The 23,664-nt window shown below is 39.0% G+C and overlaps 1 protein-coding gene across 11 annotated transcripts in view; it reads right to left on the bottom strand.

Moving 5' to 3' along the window:
* cacna1db (calcium channel, voltage-dependent, L type, alpha 1D subunit, b) overlaps positions 1-23,664 on the bottom strand; it is a 99,712-nt gene that overhangs the window by 53,911 nt on the left and 22,137 nt on the right. For all 11 annotated transcript variants that reach the window (XM_040047540.1, XM_040047541.1, XM_040047542.1 and 8 more), the window contains exons 4-7: positions 8,146-8,285; positions 7,358-7,500; positions 2,981-3,133; positions 1,489-1,685 (exon numbers count right to left, since the gene is read on the bottom strand). In XM_040047540.1, the coding sequence (XP_039903474.1) occupies positions 1,489-1,685; positions 2,981-3,133; positions 7,358-7,500; positions 8,146-8,285 (633 nt within the window). The remainder of the gene's footprint in view (positions 1-1,488; positions 1,686-2,980; positions 3,134-7,357; positions 7,501-8,145; positions 8,286-23,664) is intronic.

The following is a 23,664-nucleotide window of genomic DNA, read 5'->3' as shown; positions in this document are numbered from 1 at the left end:
TTGTCATGCGAATCCCCTTTTTTTGTTAGGAGCTATAAAAAACAACTCTCTTTTTTTATAGAATTTAAATGACATTAACTTTGTTTAAAAAAAACCATGCATAATCCTATTACACTTATTATTACTTTAATATTATACATACAGTGCTGTGTAAATCTCCTGAGCCAGCATTTTCTTCAAATATGTGCAAACTTTGAGAAATACAGGATATAAGGCACAAATAGAGTTTGTGGAATTCTAACAAAGTTGGAAATCAGTATTTGGTATCTTTATTCTTCAATGCCGCCTGACCTCTCTTAGGCAGCTTTCTTGTAATATATTTCACTAGTGTGCAGGAATAGCTCTCCAGGCTCCTTGAAGGACATTTAGAGCTCTTTGGTGGATGTTGCCTGTCATTTTTTTCTGTTCTCTGTCAAGATGATCCAACACTGTTTCAGTAATGTTGAGGTTTGGGCTTTGGGGATCCATGACTGATAGTGTTTTCCTATCCAGATATGCTTGTATTGAATTTGCAGTGTGTTTGGGATCACTATCATGCTAAAACAAAAAAAATCCAGTTCCAGTCGCACGCTTTCCAGATGCAATTGCATCCTGCATAAAACTCCGATGGTAGTTTTCTGTCTTGAAAATTCCATCAATTTCGACAAGATCCACAAACCATAACAGAGCCTCCACCATGTTTTACAAATGGCTGTAGACACTCTTTCCTGACCTCCTCAGTGCATATTGATGATTATTTTGCACTTCATAAGAGATGTTACTGATTTTCAGTCTTCTTGTGTAACTTGGGTTACCTCAGCCTTTTCTATAAGTTTCCCATTCTTAAGTAATGGAACAGTAGATGGATCAAGTGAAGGGCCAGATGCATCTCTCAGGTCCTGTGACAGGATTGTTTCCTGTTCTTAAGAACATGACTTTCAGATACTGTCGATCGGTTCAGTTTCACCAAGACACACCATGCCAATGTATGCCAGGTTTTCAGCTAATAGCACTTTGGGAATCATTTTGTTGTTTTCCAAATACTATGCCTGTCAAACTGTCTAATATTTGGTATTTTTGTATATTAATCTAAACAAACCATTTTTCCCAATAGGCTGCTAGTAACAAAGTCCCTAAAGATAAGATTTAAAATTGGCTCTTAGTTGTCTAAATATGTTAACACAACACTTGTTCTTCCAGGAAGCTATGTGTCTTTATTTATGTCTGAATGATTCATAGGTCAGCATTAAGTAGCTTAAAAAACACAAATAACATTCTACTGAAAATAGCCAGGTACAAAGAGTGGACTGAATAATGACTGGAAAAGCAGCCGGTATCCAAAGTCAACATCCTACACCAGGAGAAATCCTGGAGAACTATTGCTCAAGACCACTTAAAAAATTGCAAGAAAGTCTGGCTTCCTGGAAACAACATATAAATAAATGCAAGGTGGCTCAAGACTTTTGCACAGCACTATATTTTCAAGTAGCATTGTAAATTTGGGTTTACCCAGTAGAGAACGTCAGTCCAGCCTTCCATGGTGATGCACTGGAACACAGTGAGCATGGCAAACAAAAAGTTGTCAAAGTTGGTGATGCCATTGTTGGGGCCTTGCCAGCCCTCCCGGCAAACTGTACCATTGAGAAGGCAATGACGCCCATGCCCTGATATTGCACATGGCGCCGACTCTTCCTCTGCGAGGGCACCTGGAGATACAAAGACAAACAGGTAAATCAACATGGAAACAACATGAAAGTGACTTTAGATCATCCAGGCAAAACTTGTTCAATTATTTGTCACATCATTTCACGTATGTTCTTTGTCCACGTTTAAATCTCATGTTGCATCTTCATTCTTAGTGTGTTATAATCTATCTATTTTCAAGAATGTGGAGTTTTTTTCCTCCAGCATTATTTTTAAGAGTTCCCCATCACTGTATTTTCTTTGATTCTGACATTATGATTGGATTATTACTTCATGCAAAGATAATAATAAAGTTAAGTTTAAGCTATATCCATGATAAAATAGGTATCAGGAATCCATAGAGCCATTCATGCATTCCTCTGTGTCACACTTTAAAATTGCACTGTTCAGTATTCTGACATTATTCCATCATCATAGGAGCAATGCAGAAAATTATGCTATACACTGACATTAATTACAGTTTGCCCCAGCACCCTCAGTTCACTCACTGTAGATTAGCCCACATGTTAAACTTTCCACCTTTTTAATCAAATAACCACAGTGCTTCTACACACACAAATTCAAACATGTGGCCTCTTCCTTTTTTGGATGCATGTCCCTCTGACCTATCCAAAAACCTAAAAAAAACACATGCTAAATGCTATTTTTCAGGGCTGGTGAACACACAGTGGCTTTGATTAAAGCGAGATTCAATCCTGCTCTGTCGTGACCTCTCGACTTTACCCTGCTGTGCTTCTCCTGAAGTCACCAGGCAAACAGAACAGATGAAAGCAAGAAAGGGAGAGAAAGAAGGCGAGATTACGTGAAAGGTGTATGAGAGGGAGAGTGACACGCCACGATAACAGTTGTCGTAATGCAGCAAATCCCTGTTACTTAAGCTGCTTCAATCCCGTCAGTCAGCCATTTTAGACTCTAACTGTGGTTTTATGTATGTGTCTTTGTGTACATATGTGCTAATGTCCATCAACATGTCCCTTTTTTTCTGATACACTGACATCAAAGAGTAATGGTAAAGCAAAGGTCAAGCATGTTTACATAATAGCTAGATATTAGTCATTTAATCACTGGATTTAATCCACCATCTGCTGTTCTGCCCTGTTTTCAGTGGCTTGTCACCATTCACATAGGTACATGTGTCCATTCATTTTCAGGGACAGGGATTGAATCCTGAGTCTGTTCTAAGGTGACGTGTATGCCTGTTTACATTACATTATGGAGTACAAATCCCTCTTTTAACAGGTGTCTGTAGAAAGTGAAGCAGACGTGTAGTAGCAGACAAGAAAGGAAGATACCTTACCTGTTTCTGTCATGTAACAGGTGGCATGCATTTTGCCAATAAAAAGCTCCAGGCCAATGATGGCATAGATAATAATGACAAAGAGGACCAGCAGAGCGATGTGAAGCAAGGGAACCATGGCTTTAATAATGGAATTTAAAACCACCTGTAAACCTGCAAAAATATAAAGAAGCTAAAGTCAGTCAGAAGAAGCATCAGTTTTACTCTGCGGGAATTGGGACAGATGCAAAAAGACAAAAACACAAATTATTTACCCAATCATTTAGCCAAGCCATGATATGATTATCAATCATATAATGCCCATGATAACAATGATTATGCAAGAAAGCAAACAAAGGACCAAAATATTAAGGCCTAATTAGACTGTAAATAATGAATACGACTCCAACAAACACTAATGGTAACCCTTTACATGGTAAATCATGGCATTTGATGTTGAAAGGCACTGTAAAAAGTAATCAGCTGAAATCCGTACTGATACCACAACATTGCATCTAAATGAACATGAGTCTCTTCCTATTATTCACTAAATATTCTTAAAAGAATCTATCTTGGAAATATAAAATAAACAGACATAAATGTGAGAGCTGCAAATAACTTTTATTTTCATTATCAATTTGTCTTATAGTATTTTCTCAGTATTAAGGCATATTCAATAAATAAAATACAAGAAATAATGAAAGATGAAGTTCCTAATGTGGGGTTAGTGATCGTTTTGTTTGACAAACAGTCCAAAAAGATACAAAGCCTACAAATTTATTAAGAAGGTGGAACTGTATTTAACCATCAAGACTTTATTGGATTAATAAAAAAAAGTTTACATTTATTTCTTTTTGATAACCAGCTACAGAACAAAATCTCTAAACGCTTAAAAAAAAAAAATCACTTTTCCAGTCAAAGTTTGTTTAGCTAGCAACTGGCACATGGGCAACCTACTGTATGTTTTGCTATACAATACATAGGTATACAGAAACTTGCACACAAACACTGTATTCACATTAGTGCAAATGTACACATTTGTAAAAATGCTCAATTTCTTACAAAAGTCTAATTATATCAGTGGATAGGAATGAAAGCTAGCAAACTATCCTCTGCTTTACTAGCTAACGGGTTGAAACATCCCAGCTAAATCAGACTGCAAAGACAAGACAAACGTTAAACTCAGTTTCAGTATAGAACTGAAAATGTCGTTTGAGCTCAATGCATCTTCATCTGTCCCAGAGGTACTTTTTTCCTCAGACCTAGCAAATGCTACGTTGCTATGGCAACTCAAAGAATGTAGACACATTAGGGCATGTGTTGATTTAAGGTCAAATGTGTGCTGAAAACAGAAACACTGAAGGAAAAAAGTATATAATGAATGATAAAGAAACTGGGTAATATGATAGGACCTACACAAACTTCTAAGAGCTAATGTTTAACCAACCACCTTATTTTTATTTTGGTAAACTACCTTTGCACTGCTAACAGTCAAGTGTCTTTGGAGGGCAGTGGAAAGAATACAATACTCAAATAACCCAAAAGCACAAGCTAGCAAAAACCTCACTAAATAGTTAGTGATAATAGTTCCAGAAATGACTACAGAAATGTTCCAGTAGGCCCAGCCTGGACGTCAATAAAAGGTTGGAGTGGGTATAGCAGACAGTAAAGTTAGCAAGTCAAAGCACAGGTCATGCTGCTTTACTGTTGCTAGCACCGTGATTTAATTTTAAAGTGTTTAATACAACACAGTGAATATTTCACTTAGCGAGACAGTGAGATAGTGCTTTATCAAAGTTTATACACTTGCTACTTTGTAATATCCCATCATTCTTTTACCCACATCCTACCTTGGCCACTAAAAGAAGTTTTGAGCTGTTTCATAAACAGGCGGATTATTGAGATCAATAAGCCAAATAAAGACTAAAGAATATATAATTTAAGGTCTTTTTATTTTCAGTTCAAGTCATTTTTATTTTATATAAAGCCAAATCACAACAACAGTCATCTTAATATCACCTTTATATTGTAAGATAAAAATCTTATAATAATTCAGAGAAAAGCTCAACAATCAGACGACCCCCCTATGAGCAAGCACTTGGTGACAGTGGGAAGGAAAAGCTCCCATTTAACAGGAAGAACCCTCCAACAGAACCAGTCTCAGGAAGGAGCAGCTGTTTGCTGCCATGAGGGGAGGGAGACAGGACAAAAGACACATGTATCATTTGTGTGATATTACAAAGTACTATGTAGTACCTATGGTAGGGTAACTGACTTTGTGATTGCAGCTCATCTTCATATCTTTATTTTTTTTTGCTAGTCTTGTGCTTTTCATACAGCTACTATAAGAAACCTCGTTCCTGCATGTTGTGATTCATTTTATGGCTCTTTTTTCCTTGTTAACAATACTATCAAGATTACAACATCTCAGTGCATAATCACACATTTTTGGGTAGTTTGCTTGCTTACATAAAAACTTTAACAAGCATCCAGTGAAACTCCTTAAGGATGTTTTATTTATTCCTACATAATTCCTGCCATCCTGAATGACTAAAAACTTTTAATTCAATATCAATTCAATTCAATTTCATTTATATAGCGCCAAATCACAACAACAGTCGCCTCAAGGCGCTTTATATCAAAAACAAGCATTTAAATATTACTGAATGAATTTTAAATAATTATCTGATAGCAGTTCTAACGGCTTGTTATTACAAATGCTGATGCGATAACGACACCAGAAACAACAGACTCGGTCAGGGTCACCATGTCCTACTTCTCAACTGCATCCTGCCCATGTTTACCTGTCACCTTTGTTTGCAGTGAAAAACATAGAGTAGTTGATATTTGGCCATGCTGACTAATAAAAGCCAGTTAATTACCTTCAAATGCATTTAAAACATATGAGAACTGCTGTTTTGCCTCAAGGACAAATGACCAGAAACACTCCAGCTGCTTGAAATACCCTTTACTTGGGTGTTTTAAGGTTGCCATAGTGACTGTCTTTGCAGAGACAATTCAGCTGAGCTGGAATAGAAATCTAATAACATAACAGAGAGAACCTGGGGACAGCAAAGAAGTGTTTTTCACACAAAACACCGGGTTGAATAAAACATAACAGGCTGAAAATATCAACACAATGTTAATGTGAAATACATGGTCCCCTAATTCAAAGGGTTCCATATTGTAATAAAACACAACTTTGAAATCACTGAAAAATTGGGCTACTCATAAGACTGGATGACAAAGCTAGGTAAGCACAAAAGAAGATGCGTTAAAGGTGTCTTATAATAAGAAATAAGAAAATGTCCCTAGTGCAAACGCTAACTTATGCTAACAGCACATGAAAGGCTCTGAGGCTCTGTCAGCTGTGTACCCCACCTCTCGCCCTGTAACAGCTGGAATAGGCTCCAGCCCAACTGTGACCCTAAACTGGATAAGTGGAATAAAATGAATAGTTGGAGCAGATGGAACCATGCTAACTCAGAACAGATCATTTTCACTAAACACACCTAATGATAATTTAGACTAATAACACGCCGTAGTCATGCATTTAGGAGAAAATAGTTCAAACAAATCTACTGTTTTTTAAATTTTTCATTGAATTTTATGCCAGTAGGAAGTTGGGACCTGGCCATGCTTGCCTCCGTATCCTATTATGTAGATTCCATTACTATGGTGCCATACTCTTCACATCCCATATGTGCACAGCGTTTTTCATCTGCATACCATACTTTGCTCCAAAACCGGTACGCATTAATGTGTGTATCACAAAAGTGTCCCGTGCACACAGATGCTGGCTTTTGAAATGTGCACCAATAACAAGCCAGATGTTTCCTTCCTTACTCAGAGTCCATGACTCATGTCAACATGTGATCTGTTGTGTCTTTAGTGTTTTAATTATGTGCAAGTGACACCAATCCAGCTTTTGAGGATACAGTATTTTATGTTTGCTGGGTACACCCATTTCTCAAGACTATGTGGGTGTGAACATCTGGTTCCAATAGCAAACACGTATCTATCTGTCCCTCACTACACCGATGAATCCTCCGCTTCTTTTTAATGTGTCTCAGAGCAATCCTTCACATGTTTTGATTTCTGTAATTTCAGCAGCTGTTTAGACCTGTTTAGTGCTGTTTATTTTCTCCCCAAATATATTTCCATTGTGTTTTGTGAGATGTTGTTTTTTTTCTACTTCCATTGCGTGTTTCAGTGCCATCACAGGATCACGTGCATCCAAGCATACATTATCTACACTCATCTCAACCCAGTCACTGTGAAATTAGCTGAGAACTCCTGTGTGAGTTCATAGGGCGCTTAAATAAAGAGAAGATTAATTGGTTTGGACTTAAGGGAGTAAAACATGTACATTTATTCCACATTTTTATGTTTACTCACTGGGAACTCCAGAGACAAGGCGAAGGGGTCGTAGCACGCGAAAGGCTCGGAGGGCCTTGACGTCAAACCCTCCAGGTTTGCCTCCAGACTGACCACCAGAATCTGCATCTTTGGTTATCATCTCCAGAACCACACTGAACAACCTGGAGATGAGAGAGGGGGAGAGAGGGGGAGATAAAATATAGAGAAAGTGAGGCAGAGGCATGTAAGGGAAGAAGCAGTAATGGCAATGTGATGAAAACAGAGCAGAAAAAGATAAAAGCAAAAGAGTCAGAAAGCAATGAACAAAGCCGTGAGTCCTCTTTGTTCTTGTCTCTCTGTTCAAGCACCTGCCTGTGCAAGTGTGCATGGTTTATGTGTGTGCTCTTTACATATGTCTATGCATATTTACCTTTAGTTTTTCACACCTCATCACAGTTTACATTGAAGTCCCACAGGAGCCAGGTGGTCTACTGATAAACCGTCACTCTATACAAAGCCATATATTCATGTCTTTGTGCGTGTATGAGTGTGCACTTTGGTGCATGTGCTCAAAACATCACTATTGTAGTGATACAGGACAGAATTTATAAGGTCATGATTCATTTTTGATTGAGAGAGCGGATGGCCAGATGTTGGGCTAAGTTGCGCAAATGCACAAATGTGTGTTATACCATCTTTTTTCAAGTACATGGAAGAGAGCGTAGCAGATGTGCGCATGATTGGTTTCTTATGTAAAAAGAATTGTGTGCGTGTGCTAATGTGTATTTGTACGTATATCTTGCATTATGTGCTACCTGTAAACTCACCCCACAATGACAATGACAAAGTCCAGCATGTTCCAGCCGTTTCTGACGTAGGAGTTTTGGTGCATCACCAGACCGTAGGCAATAATCTTCAGAAATGTCTCTATTGTGAAAATGATGAGGAAGGCATACTCTACTGTCTCCTGCATAGAGGGAACGGAAACAAGGAAGAAAACAGGTGTAAAGAGGAGAGGGGTGGAAAACAATGAAAGATGTTTATTTAAACTTTGCGACCTTGTTGGTCAATGGTGTGTGCAACGACTTGCAGCCACACCAGGTATCTGTTATCAATAAAAAGGCAAACGGTCAATGACCATGTTTTCATTCCCAACCCCCCCCCTCCTAGCACATTCAACAAATGTAGCCTGCGTGTGCTGAGCTAGAGGACATGCTGACTAAAAAGAAAAAACACCCTGAAAAAGTACTTTAAAAATTAATCCTAAATCTATTCAGCCAGATGAAATCAAGATTAAAAAAGGTAATATTTCATCCGTGGACATAAAGCACGTCATCAAACAGAAATCTCTCTAATAATCCGCTGATCAATTTTCAGTTGAGTTACTATAATAAGGTTATAATATTGACATGAAAACACCGCTTTAAAATGCATGAATTTTCACTGATACAAACTCGGTGAACTCTGTGGTATTTATGGTGTATATTTCTTTATGAGCCAAGACAGCCTCGCCAGTTTTGTTTGTATTTATATCTATACACATGTAAGACATGTCTTCTTCTTCTTTTTCTTCAGGCTGCCACAGGGGTCACCACTGCACATCATCTGCTTCCATTTCAGTCTAACCCTAGCATCCTCTTCTGGCACACCAATCCCCTGCATGTCCTCCTTCACTACATCCACAAATCCTTTCTGTGATCTTTCTCTTTTCCTCCTGCCCGGCAGCTCCATCTTCAACATCCTTTTCCCATTATACATGCACTCTTCCTCCCATGTCCACATGTTTGTGAGGTGTGACAATTTAAATCTAGATCTTAAGGAACCATATCATTCCTTAAAATAAAAGTTTGCTAAAGAGTCTACATATAAGGATTGCAATAGTGCGCTGTGTTCATTCTGATGATTTATTTGTATTTTCATGATTCAGGCTTCAAGTGTGTCCATATAAAATAAAACTGAAACAGCATTTCTCTTAGAGCCGTAGTGTCACATGTAACAAGACAGTGCTGAAGTGCAGGAGCAGACATCATGATGCATTGAGAATAGACATAACACAACAAGCAGAAACAAACTTTCCAGTAGTGATGTTTTAAGTTAAATGTGGCTCAGTCCTGAAATGTTCAGGTACCCATAAAGCATATCGCACAAGTGTTCTAGTTCAAGAATGGACTGTGACTCTGGTTCTGAAAGTAAAGAAAATTGTGAGTTTTTCATGAGTACATGATGTTTGCACCAAAAGAAAAAAGAAAAAAACAGAAAAGACAATCATAAGATGTCTTTTGAGAGCTCAAGATTTTATACAGCAGCAGCATTGTGAAAAATGATGTAACACCGGCTTTATATGGAAGGATGTGACTGTGGGTGGAAATGACCCCCTTTCATTCATTTGCATTCAGGTGAACCTCATAAACACAGCTCAGGGAGAGATGTACTGAAAGCCAACAACACAAAATCCAAATGAGGACGTCGCAAAATTAATGGCGCTGTGTGACTGACACATCATCTCGGGCAAAAGTGGTGCAGAAAAACCGAAGCGGTGACCACTAAGCAGCAGACATGCTGCCAGTGCGTATATTTTGAGGCCAAAAAACAGAAAAGATGAAAAGTCTTCAAGTCATACTGTATGTCCTGGTGCATCATCAGCATGTTTCCATGGTAACTATGTGCCCGGTAATGCAAATATGTCCCAGAATTTGGATATTTCCACATACACACACACATCTATTTATTGTCCTTACACATTATTTCACTTTCTCACCTCCACTTTCTTTTTCTCTCACACAGAAACACATTTCTCTCTCCTACGTATCTCACTTCTCTCTCCCTCTCTCTCTCTTTCTGCCTCTCCCACACACAACTTTCTCTCTCTCTCTCGCTTTCTCTCCCCTTGTCATCCTCTCTCTGTCTCTTATTTACGAACCAAAAGGTTAGTGAGTCGGCAGGTTTTAAGGCCCATTAAGTTAAGCACTCCTGTTGTTGATTTAAAAGACGCAGACACGCAGAGCGCACTCGGACAGCGTGCGCAAAGATACGTGGTTACTGAAAGAGACTGACGACATCAGCAGCACGCACACTCAGACTTCACACCCACACAAGTGGGCAGAGAGACCTGCAATGATACACAAACTCAAACCATGCTTCTGAAAAGCAGCAAGTCAATCAGACCAACACTTTCACTGAAAAATTTTAAATGCCGCTGGCAATGGTGGCTTAAAGAAGAACACTTAATCAGCAGCCACTGTAGGCTACTATAGTGTTATTTTTTTTTAAAGTTTTAGCTCTAAGTGCATTGACTCTTTAGATTAACTGTGATTATGCAATTTATCCATGCAGTCTACTTAAGATTACAGACATATTTTCTTTTCAGGCAGCCACTGGAGCTCTGAGCATCACTGTGCAGACAGATGTACAGTAAGACTACAAATAACAGGCACAAACAACAAAACATAGCAAGCTGTCGAGCGGCCACGTCACACCAGCGTCAGTGCACCCAGACATTGATTCTAAAGTCTCTGTAACAACAGCAGGAAGGATGGATGCTTCATTCTTCCAAAAGACATCCTGGATTTGATGTTTTAATGATGGTGGCGGAGACAGCTGTCTGACAAAATCTCCTACAGCTGACCCCACTGGGGGTCACAGCTGGTGAGTGCTAAAGCTATTCCATATGATGTCCATTCTTATCAAAAGCACTCACCCCTCATGTGTGATGAATGGAGGCATTGTCAATATGGAACGAGGATAACAGTGGTCACTCAGACCTGTTTACCCGTTCAGTGTGATCTGGAAAGTTTTAAATCTCTAGTGCAGGAAACATGTTTTTTTTCCAGTTATGAAACTTTTAAATTAAAATATATTTGTCTTTTATGACTTCAGTATTTTTTGTATTGAGTAGGCAGAATGTTTTCTTGGACATCAATGGCAAGTAATGTTAAATTTAATAAACATAACCCTGTCTCCTAATTTCAGCTGTGTTCCAACACAATGAAAAGATAACAGACAACAGATAAGACTTGTATATACATGGCAGTGACAACAGATGCAAAGGAATTGTCAGCATGAACTTCTAGTGAGATTTAACTATACCTTTATAAGCAAAATTGCAATAAATAAGAAAAGAGTTTGTGAGATCACATCATTATGCAAACTTTATTACTTTTAGGGGAATTTAGTGAGTGGAGCAACTCACAAAAATGTCAAAGACAGGCTTGTGTTTTGAGTGCCTGTCTGTTCGCAGTTCAGTCTTGTGCAATATAAAACTGATATGTAAATGTTTCTGGGTCAAACCTAGAACTCATTGGGCTTTTGCAACTTTTAACAGAAAGCTGAAGGCTCAGTCAAACACGAAGACAGCCTATTCAGATGAGTCAGATTAATGGAAAGGAGCACATGTCTTAAGCTTAAGTTTAAAAAACATTTTTACATCGGTTTGGCAAAGCTGTTAAATTTGCATTTTCTACTGTAACTCAAACAAATATGAGTTTGACAAATATGTATCAAAATCTTTTGATTTAGATCCAATACAGAAAAACATAAACTGAGATACGTCTACAAGGTCTGCAAACTCTTCACCAGAAATGGAAATATCCTTTATGCAAGTCTTTTTTTTTTTTTTTAAATCAAAAACATGCAAATTCACTATTTTGATCTTTTCATACTGCAGAACTATCCAGATTCTCTGTACGAGTAACTCAGCTGCTGAGTAAATATTGGTATTTCAACAATGGCCACGTTTTTGCCTTAATTGTTAACGGTGTTAACTGAGAGTGGTGTCTCAACAGCAGCTGGGGGGGGGGGGGGGGGGGGGGAGCCAGTTAACGTCAACAAGCCTAACAATTCAGAGCTGTTTCTCAGTGATAAGAGCCTTCAAAGCACACATGAACACACACCTGCCTACATCCAATTTAGCATTCTTGCCTTGTCCTCTTGTTGTTTACACAGGAATGATATGTTCGCTGTTCTGTTTAGTGAACAGCTGACAAATTGTGTGTGTGTGTGTGTGTGTGTGTGTGTGTGTGTGTGTGTGTGTGTGTGCGCGTGTGTGTTTCAGCGAACTGGATTTAGGTCGTGACTTGGGAGTAAGGCCGATAATGAAGAGTGGAGATTACCACAGGACAATGGAGACAACAAATGTAGTGCATAGGTGATCTCACAATGCAAGTTGCATACACATAAAAAACCTAATGAATACACATTTGCATGGTAGAAAGATAGAAAAAGTTGTCATGTTAAATGTTACAGCTCATGACAGTACAACTGGAAAATAGAAGCTGCATCTGAACAAACACGAGACTGTTGGAACAAGAAGATGAGACCAAAGTGGAGATGTCTGGATGTTTGGTGAAAAGCAGAAACAGCTCATACCAGCTATGTTGGTGGAGGGGTACACAGGATCTGGCTACCTTGTAGTCACTGAGTTTACCATGAACTCCTCTGTAAGTATTCTGGAGTCAAATGTGAGGCCATCTGTCCAACTGCTAAAGCTTGTTAGAGCATACAACAGGACAATGGGTCCAAGCACAGCAGCTAATCTACAACAGAAAAGCTGAAAACACAAGACAATCAAGGTGTTGCAAAGCCCAGACCTCAAACTGATTGTAACGCTGTGATGGGACCTTAAGAGAGCTGTGCGTAAACAATTGCCTTTAGGCCAAGCCATTATGCAGACAAGAACAGAAGCAGCAGATAGCAGTAGGACAGGTGCAGGGATGCAATGCTATTAATTAAAAGTAAACACTTCCTGCATCTGCTTCACTTTAAAAGCTTTCCAGTGAAATTACGTATTATGACGTTTATTGTGAAGCAGCTGCGGGGAGACTTCAGCACTTCATGAACATGGAGAGGCACTTTCAATTTTGCTATTTGTCTGTTTAAATATCTCGACTGAATAACAACCTGCAAGAACTCTTCTTCTTTTTAAGCCCATAATAAGGTAAGGATTATAGGAACTATCAAAGCCTAGCACAGAAATGGATTTATTAAGTGTAGTCTTTAAGCAGACTTTGGTCTCTGCCCTGTTACATACCTAGCTATAGCACACATGCTATGATGTTATATAATAAATATTAAATCTCTTTTATTCTTCCCATCCCCGAGGGATTCCTGGATAGTAAGTGGAGTGTGAGAGAAGCACGTGGCGCAGGCCTGAAGCTGCCTCTGCGTGAAAGAACTGGAGCGGGGTTGAGTGCTGACCAGGAGAGAGAAAAAGTGAGACGGGGTGGTGTGTGTGTGTGGGGACACACACACACACACACACACACACACACATACATCTAAACACTGTCAACACACGTTGGTCTTTGGCCTTTTGTTCTGCTAAAAGTGAGGACCCAGAACGAATGTTGTGTTTGTTTTTGTCATGTTCTTCCTCAAAGGACGGCATCCCCTGTGTTTGTTTCCTGTGTCCGAGCTCAGTGAAAAATGCTCCTCCCGTGCTTGTAACAGGGATGCTGTCGCCATGGAAATCAGGCTTGTTGCATGTGTGGGCAGAGAATGAAACTTGGAGTGCTTAAGTGAGGGATACTCAAGACGACTGCCTCTGGTACACCCTACTGGTTTAGATGAACAGGAGATGCCCTACATTCAGTTTTCAGTCCTTCAGCTTGAAAATAATACTTTTACGCCATCAAAATACGAAAGACATTAAAGAAAATTTGAGGATAATAAAACGTATGATCCATTATACATACCGTACATTATGTGTTACTATTACTGTTTAATTGTTATTACGCTTTTTAATTACATATACTCGCTTCCTATTGTGTGGAGGAGCGATCAATCTGCCAGTGGAGCTGAAGACAACAGAAAAAGGACTTTTCTTTGGAAGAGCAAAAGGCCTTTTGTGTTCACTGTAAGCATTTAGGGTCAGTTTAGTAAAACAGGATGGCAGCGAGCATTAATCTCCTTGTGCAAAATGACTTTGTACACTATGGCATAAGATGCGTTTGCTTCCCGTAGAGAGTAGCACAAACTGAGGTCCATCCACTCCCAGCGAAGCAGCTTAATTGATTTAAGGAGGAGCAGCGAGTCCTGTAAGCTCCAAAATCCCCTGTTTTGGGAGCTAGACAAGAAATTTTGCTTGCTTGAGCTAAAGCCAAAAGAGCTGACAGTCTGTGTGCAGCGGATGAACAAAATGTCCTAGTTGATGTTTTTGGACTTACAGAGACTCCAGACCATGTTTTCAATCAAGCACAGTTTGGGTTATGAGCACTCAGGTAGAGCTGTGCTGTTGATATGAAAAGATTTAAAAGGTTATGCTCCATGTGAGCTTAATGATTGCAATGCAGCAGCTACATTTCTTTAGTATTTTAACTGGGCTGTGCGACAGATGATTGGCAGCTCTTTTCTGCACACCAGTCCTTCACTAGACTGGACAAATGCGCAAATTGCTGCACTGCCAGTTTTAAGAGCAAACTCTGGTACATTTGTGTTTTCTTTAATAAATCTAAATTGCCACACTCATAAATGAATGCCCCTGAAAACCAAATCAATCAGATGATCTAGGAGCAATTACAAGGTGACAGTGGGAAGAAAAAAACTCCCTTGTAACAGGAAGAAACCTCACAGGGTCAGCCTTCTGCAGTGTTCTACACTAAATTCTACCCACTTTAACGCATTTAATTACATGTAAATTTTCCATGTAATTGTGTTACAAAAGTACAGTGTCACATGTTAAATTTAATGGAATCTGGTCAAATGAATGTATTTTGCATCCATTCAGTTTATGTCAAGCAGATTTGCAAAGATATTATAGGTATTTGCAACAAACAACGTTTCTATACTTCAGCTGCATTTAACACAAAACTCTTGCTTCGAGTTTATTGAGAGTAAAAAAATTTTTTTTTTTAACATGTGGGGGAGGGGGAAAGAGAAGACGAAAAGGAGAGTACAGGGAGGACGGATGAAGCACAGACTATGGGAGAGAGAAGACAGATTTTTGCAGTTTGCACAAATGTGGAATAATATTTTGTATCACATGGTAGATATCTGCGGACAAGTAGTTGTTCTTATTATAGTATTTTCTACTCCACTTGGAGGACATGTGTAGGTGGTACCCTTGTTTGCACATTCAGAAAAATTGAGAGGGCACGTGGACGTCTGCCTCACATTCAGCCTCTGAAGTTAATGTGGGACAAAAGCAGGTGTTCACATACGCTGAGACAGTACAACCCCCATGTAAGCATGTATGTCAACCGAACAGGACTGAAATAGTTTAAAATATAATTATTATTTTTTTACAAGAGCATGTACAAAGCATCTTTGTACAGTGCTCATCTTTAGCTAACTGCCTGGCATGTATCTGATCAGGTTAGCCCTTAAATCATATAATGAAGTGATCATTCACTATTCACTGTAAGGATACACTCATATAATAATATGGAGTCTAAAAGAGGCAGAGCGCAGTGTGTGTATTTCTGTGTTTACATTGGCCAGTGTATGCGTACGTGATGTGAACGTGTGTAACCATGATGACTCAATGTAACGCTCTGTGACTTTTCCCTCACAGAATAATTATATTAATTTGATATAATTGAGTTTCATTTTAACATGCACAGAGCACAGTTCTTCATGCAGGCGGTCAGTCTGCTCTGCATAAGCATGGCTCGTGTTTTTGCTGTTGTCTTGGGAAACTGCAACAGAAAAGTTGATGAGTATAAATGCAACGACATCACAGCGAGCCAGAGAGAAAAGAGCAGTGGACAAGGAAGGGCAATGCATATGTGAGGAAAAAGGAAAATCACATATGCAGATAAAAACATTTTTTTAAAACTACTAACAGAATTGGATTAGTGTGAAATTAGTATTTCTGTATATGATATCTTATAACTTTCGCATTACCTTGTTGGATAAAATAAAAGAGTTAAGCGTGAAACAGAAACCTTTAAATACACACTGGTAACTTAAAATAAGCATAACATGCTTCACACAGGTAGTGAATCAGAATGAGTTACATACAGTGCAGTTATTCCTGCATGCTTGCTGTATACGTACACTCTGTCAGTAGACTGTGGTAAAATGATAAGAATCAATTATTGTGTTCTCCAATATGAGAAAGTGGGAGCAGCAGTGGTGATTTGGCTGTACTCTGCAAGTGCCACATTATGTTGTGTGAATCTTTGCAGTTATGCTAGCAAGTAATTTTTTTTGCACTCTCCCAGTACACATGACCACCTAATTCATTATTTGAAAGTGGTTTGGCAGTCTTGGTTAGGATTAGTTGTCCCGATCTCACCTACAGATCTGCAGTAGTAGTTAAAGAATATATTATGCAAACCAAAGCACTGATCAACTGTGTGTTAATGCTTGAAAATGTGTCAGTCTATCAAAAACAATAATAATAATGCAAATGCAGAGAGTAACAACGGCCAAAAACACTCTCACTAAACTGTGAAAATGAGCGTTTGATTATGTGGATTAAGGGGTTCAAATCATACTGGATCATTGTTAGTGCAGACTGTTTTCACGTTTATCTGTGCTGTTATCCTGAGGAAAGAGAAAAGCTCTCTGCCATCTTCGCTTCTCCTCCATGCTTCCCTCTTATCAGCCTTTGTGTAAGTTAAGGAGCTGCTGTGACAAGAGTCTGCTGTTGTTTAGCACACCGAAAGATAGCAGGCGAGGCAGAAATGTGTGTACCAAAACAATGCAGGACAAAAGCAGCTCCTCACTGAACGGCCTCTGTGGGCGAACACTTCCTTTCTCAAAGGAATTGTGACACTGTTCTTTAGATTTAAGATTACCTATAAATAAATTTACATCGGTTCGGTGCAGTGTTTTCATATGATGCTATTAGAAGAACCCATGGGGGGAAAAAAAACATGCACAGATGTGTGTACTATACTGAGAAATAATCCATGACTGAATCCAGGAATGATCCCAATACTGAAACTAATTTCATTTGAATTGGAAGTGACACAATTCCAGACCCAGTTACATAAGGCTGTAAATAATCTGAGTGGACATGAGAGAAAGTGTGGAAATAAATGATTGGAGGTGACAGCAGTGGAGGTGTTAACTATAGAAAAGCTGTAAAATTGAGCAGTGACAGTCTGCAGATGGCTGCTATACTGACAAACCTACATTTCTTTTTCTGTCTGGTTCTTCACACCCTCGGTTGTTGAACACAACAGATTTGCTTTATCCTGCTGGGTGTATTCCCCCTTCTTCTAGCTCCATACATTAAGGATTTCAGTCTTCCCATCATGAGTAATGCAATACCATTGGCACCAGATACACAGAGCTACAAAGACTTCAGTGACAAAAATGTCCAGGCGCCCCGATCTCAACATGAAAAGACTAAAGATACTAACATAAAAGCACAAACTAGCTTTTTTATGTTGCTGCTGGTTTTAAATATCATTCCGGTTAGCTTATTTGGATCATTTTTTTACTGTGTTTGATTGAAATTGACAGATTAAAATGCTTTTGATTATTTTTTTCCAATGGACCATCTTTTTATGTGCTTTTGATAACCCAATTTATGCACAGTATATATGCCTGAGTGTATGCGTGTGTGACTGTATGCTTATAATCGATCACAAACAAGGAACATCACCATGCCTGACCTGCCTAACAAATCAGCTGGGAGCATCAGAGCACACACACACACACACAGAGCTGACGCAGGTTCAGTCGATGTCACTTCCCTCAGTGATGGTAATACGAGCTGTCATTAGGTTCAATGCAATGTGGCTCAGGCTGCATTGTGTATGTGGTTTGTGTGTGTTTAAACCATGGCAATTCAGCACCTAAGAGTTATTGTAGTATCCCATGATGTTCTGTGAATGAACTGCAATCCACTGCGATGATGTCACAGTGGATCACATGATTTGTCTGCTGATTGTTGTGTTTTTAAGCATGAACAGAATCTAAATTAAATAGATCCCGATGCATGAATCAGTTCTCTATCGCCTAAAAAGGTGAAGAACCAAGCAAGACAAACACGAGGTGTCACATTGGCTCCTCTTTGGACTCTAAAGCCAAAGCCTGGTCTCTGTATGTCCTTCACCTCTAAAAAAAATCATTTTCTGTTTGTCTTTCTACTTTCGCCCTGTACTGGAAAAGCCCTCTGGAACAAGAGATTTTTTTTACTGATGTCAAATTACATCAGCAGCTGATGATGTGTCATGGTAATATCTACACAGGGGGAACCAAGGAGCTGTAGCCAGTCCCATATCAATCAGTGACAACATTAAAACCAACTGCTTAATAATGTATAGCTCCCCCTCGTGCAGAAAAAAGCGGCTCTGATCCATCGAGGCATGGACTCAGCAGGCATGGGTTTAATGTTGCACTAGAATAGTGGATAGCTATGCTGAAGTCTGATATTGTCCAGAACGGCTTCAAAGACTGTGGTTCTGAGAAGCACGGTGCCTCTGCAGGGCCTCTTTGTCCTCAAAAACATTCTTTGGCAGCTACACTACCACCTCTGCTAACTAACTTTATGAGAGTGTTTATGCATGGGAATATTTTTGTGGACGTCTGTGTATGCTCTTGTGAGAGTGTAAGAGTGAGAGTGCTTTAGTGTGATTCTGTCAGCAGGCCACTGCATGGTTGTTTGTGAGGTCACGGACATGTAGGTGAATCAACCAGACAGCCAGAAGCAGGCCAATCAGCTCCTATTAGCCCGTTTCCCTTTGGTCTTAATCAGATTAATGACAGCCAGAAAGGCTCAGGATGTCCTGCTCAAAGCAATGAGCAGGACATCAACAGAAGAGCCACCGATATTCCCATCTTTTTATTCTTAGGAGAAGAGGAAAGTTTTTCACAAAGATTATATCGGGCTGTGACAGAACCTTTTATCATGTATATTTCTCTCGTTTAAAAGCATATATATTTGAAGCTTTCATGAAAATGCTGAATTAAACAAGAAAGGTAGGTAGTCACACATGCATGCACACACCACTCGTTTTAATGATTAGGTCCATCTTTTTATCTACATGTTATATTCATGAGATAAACTGAAGTGGTTGCAATATAGACCATTACATATTTTCACCTCTACTGTTTATGTGCTGCAGGTTAGAGCTGGCAAAGATTCGATTTTTACTGTAAGCTTCCTGTTTGCGGCCCTCATCCCTCACAGATCTCTCATTTACAGAAATAGAGGTCTGTCCTGTGATATCATGTCAGATGTAGATGATACAGAGAGCTCTGTAATTCTCCCTAATTATTATACTGATAAGTCGTGACTTAGAGACACTGTCTCCTTCTGAAGGCCACACTTCATGCAGTAGTATGGTGTGTTTCATTATGGGAATCTGTATCATCAAGACTAATTTATCTCCAAATTAAGTCAAACGTTATACATTTGTCCACGACCTGTAGATGTAACTGATTATTAAAATAGATCTAGTTGTATCTGTTATATGAGTGTGCCAAAACAACTAAATAAAAGATAAACAACCAAGAAGTCATGTGAAATAAGATCAGATACTTTGCATTACTGTGTCAGAGTAGTCTGTCAAAAATCATGTCCTAGATGTGCATGTTAGAAAGTACCTCCTTTTAGTTAATGTCACTGGTTTCAGGACATCAGTCAGTCATTGCAAAGGATTGGCACCCAAGTATGTAAAATATAAATATAATAATTATGTATATAATTATGGTAACTTGCATAATTACTTTAAAGCCTGTAAAAATGATGACACTAAACAAAAAATTGATTTAATTCCTCAAACATTATTGTAATGCTTTATTAAAATACTTTAATTCAAGCTAAAAAATCTGCATTAAAATGGCAAATTCAATGTAAGGATGTAAAAAGATACATTTAGGAAAACTTTATCTCATGGACCTGACTGCATGTACCATCTTTGGTCAAAGTAAAATCAATTTGGGATACACAGAAATTAAATTAAATGAAACTATTTTCAGATAAGAGATGTTCATAATCCAGATGTTAAAAGATGTTAAAAAGAGGTTAAGGTTAACAATCTTAACCTCTCCACTCTTGGCTCCTTCTGTCCTAACCTTTTTTTCCTGCTCTCATTATCACCTCCTTTTCCACCTTACACACTTCTCCCCTCTCTTGAACACTCTCCTGTCCTCCTTGTTCTCAATTTCTTATTCTTCTCTTCCTCCTCTCAGTCTGCCTCTCTCTCCTGTTGAGAGCCATCAACTCAGATACTGCACAAGTCTCCATGGCCACAGTTGTCACGGCAGCAGGCCATGCTGTATGTAAAATGCGAATGACAAACACGATGAATATAAACATCCAGTTAGTTAAAACAAACTGTAGGTAGCGCACATGCATGGAAACATGGAACACAGGGATAACACACAGAACCACACATGTATGCATTCCGACTCTTCGAGTATCTCATCATTTAACCTCCTAGGACCTGCCGTCCACATATGTGGACATCACATTTTGGGTTATTTAGACCAAAATACTCAATGTTGCTCTACAAGGGCCTGATATCCACTTGCAAGGACATTATACTGCTACTGTTCTATCGAAATTTTAAACGAATATCTTCATATGTGGCTCTTATTTTTCTTAGAAACAAAAGTTAGGTAAAAAAAAAATAAAAAAATCTGGTAATTCTTTGTTTTTACATTCATCGGGTCCCATATATGCCCAAATATCACAGAGAAATTAAAAATGCATGCCGTGGAAGAGTTCGGGTCTTAGGAGGTTAAAGCCTGTTTACAGGTAGAATACTATGTTTTTAAGATCAAAAAGATAAAAAGAATAAAAACTTCTTTTAAACTTAAAAACAAAGAGAAAACTTGTGTTGTTTACTCATTACAGGCAATGTACAGACTCTCATGGCAGTGTCAAGAAGCAAGTGCAGTTGACTGAATAGTAAAAGTTGCATAACAGTAACAAACACGCAGCAGGTCCACAGTGGCTCTTCATCATATGTGCAGCAAAGCATCCAGCTAAAGGAGAAAACTGGTGTATGCAAGAGATTTAAGTTCTCATTTATCCCGCCAGCTATAAACCTGCTTAGTAACAGATAATCTCCTCATCACATTTCCTGGTCATTCAATCCACTGCCACTTTCATTATTCACTCTGAACAGTTTTTGTTAGAATAATATACATTTTCATGTAAAACGCACAACACCTGCAGGACAGCAGCTTCACTGACGGAAAATGAATCACCTTTGAGCCCGAGTAGGTCAAGACAATCGCAGCTTATACAAAGGCTCATCCACATTACAGTTTGTTCTTCCTTTAACATTTGCTGCCATTAGCTTTTTGTTCACCGCTAAATAAAACACAGCATCTGGTCATTTCAAGCAGAGTTCATGCAGAATGTGGTAATACAAGAAACTCAATATAAAGAGCTTGTACTCAGAAGACTGCAATTTGGGTCAAGTCCAGCAGAACACTGTGTTGTGTCTGCTGTGCAAGGCTTAACACTGCAGTCGCTAAGTGTGCTCTGCTCCGTTGTGCCCAAGTGAGGTTTTAGAAAGCGTATGTGTGTGTTTATCCGTTTATGCGTTTGTGTCCTACATTCCCTGCAGTGTCTGTGGTCCCTGGGCCTTTGGGTGCTAAGTCAGTAAAACAGGCCTCCTGACATCTGGGCGACTGTCACCCCACGGCCTAAAAACCTGTAAAGCCCCCTGGCTCCACTTGCATAACACTCAGATGTGTGTTCACAAGTCTAATTGCGTGTGTGTGTGTGTGTGTGCGCGTGTGTGTGTGCGTGTGTGTGTGTGTGTCAACATGTTCAGTACATTGTTGATAAAAACTCATAATGTACTAAATGTAAACATTTCAAGCATTAAGTGAGTGCCAGTATATAAAAATATGGCATTCCCTGCTCCAAGCTGGTTTTACGGGAAAACGTGTTGTGCAGCACATTCGCTCACTAACCTCAATGAGAGTTTATATTCTTTCGCGTTTAAACTGCATGAGCATGTTTGCTGTGGTTATAGAGAAAAGTCTATATTTAACACATGATAATGATGAAGAGGAGTGACAGCTCAGAGAAGGAAGGAAATGACTCACAATGATGGGACCACACTCTAATAAAGCTGTATGATCACGGATGTCCTGAGGCTACTTTAACAGCGACGACACACACACACAGCGAGAGGGACAAAGAGAAATATTTCTTTATCTATGGATATCTTTGTGAGCATGTTCACTGACTTACCCCTACCCATCATTACTAAGGCTCAGCCCCAGTCATTTTTCTAGCCTAAAACTAATTCTAACCCTAACCCTAAAAAGATGTCAAAAAGATCCTCACTTTCCCAAATGTTCCAAAATGTCTAGCTGCTCCCCACAAAGAGACAAGCTAGCCTGAAACTAACAGCTTATACTAATGTTTTATTAATAACTAATCAATGACTTGTATTTTTTTTTTTTTTTTTTTTTACAGCCAGCATTACAAATGTTGACATCACCACGGTATTCCACTCAGGAGTACTGAATTGAATTCTGAGGCTTACTAGAACAGCTGTCTGGACCATTAAAGGAAACTGAGACACCATGATTACTACACCTGTGCTTTTGCTGTTGACTACATAGGAAATTTCTTAACACACCGGCACTTAATGTTAATGAATAAAATAACAACAGAGAAAGATTTTTGCCCAATTCAGTAAATTAAATACATTATGAAAGTACTCCATGGCAGTGATTACATGTTATCCTGCTCACTGACTGACCCACGGTTGTGTAGCATTAAAGAGATTGGGGGGGGGAATTATATTTCCTTATTTAGACCCAACTTAGTGAACTTGAAGTATCATAATTCAATTAAAAATTAACAACATCATCATATTTGAACATTTTGGAGACTCTAAGAAGAACAAGACTACGAACAAGACTACGTTTTAAAATAGTGTTTAGTTGTTTTGTGAGTCTGTTTGTTAAAATTGATAAAATAATACTTTCAGAATTAACACACACACACACACACACACATACGCACACAGAAGAACAGATGATGAACTTTGAACACATTGCAGTTCCATCGTGTATCACACACACACACAAATACCAAATATGTTCACACAAGATTTGCGCATGAACTTTCTTTCCCGTTCATGGTGTGTCAACACTTTCTATCTGTATTATCTGCAAGCCCAGGATGAATGTACTCTCTCTCTCTCTCGCTCACACACACACACACACACATACACCCTGAAGCATAAAACTGCTGTTGACATTTCATAAGACACTCACACACAAGCATGGACACACTTATACGTAGTCCTGACAAATGTGCAGTGAGCAAGCTTTAACAGAGTGTAAACCAACAGGATAAATGAAGCTTTAACAACATTGACTTTGGTCTTCTCCCTTCAGCCATCGTTCCCTCACTGCAGCTGGCCCAGCTCAGTCTGATTAAAATGTTTAACTGGCATACATCAAATGCTCAAAAA

This window comes from Simochromis diagramma, unplaced genomic scaffold, assembly GCF_900408965.1.
Source record: "Simochromis diagramma unplaced genomic scaffold, fSimDia1.1 OVJJ01000387.1, whole genome shotgun sequence".
In the NCBI taxonomy this organism is placed as follows: domain Eukaryota; kingdom Metazoa; phylum Chordata; class Actinopteri; order Cichliformes; family Cichlidae; genus Simochromis; species Simochromis diagramma.
This window is presented reverse-complemented; position numbering and strand designations above follow the sequence as displayed.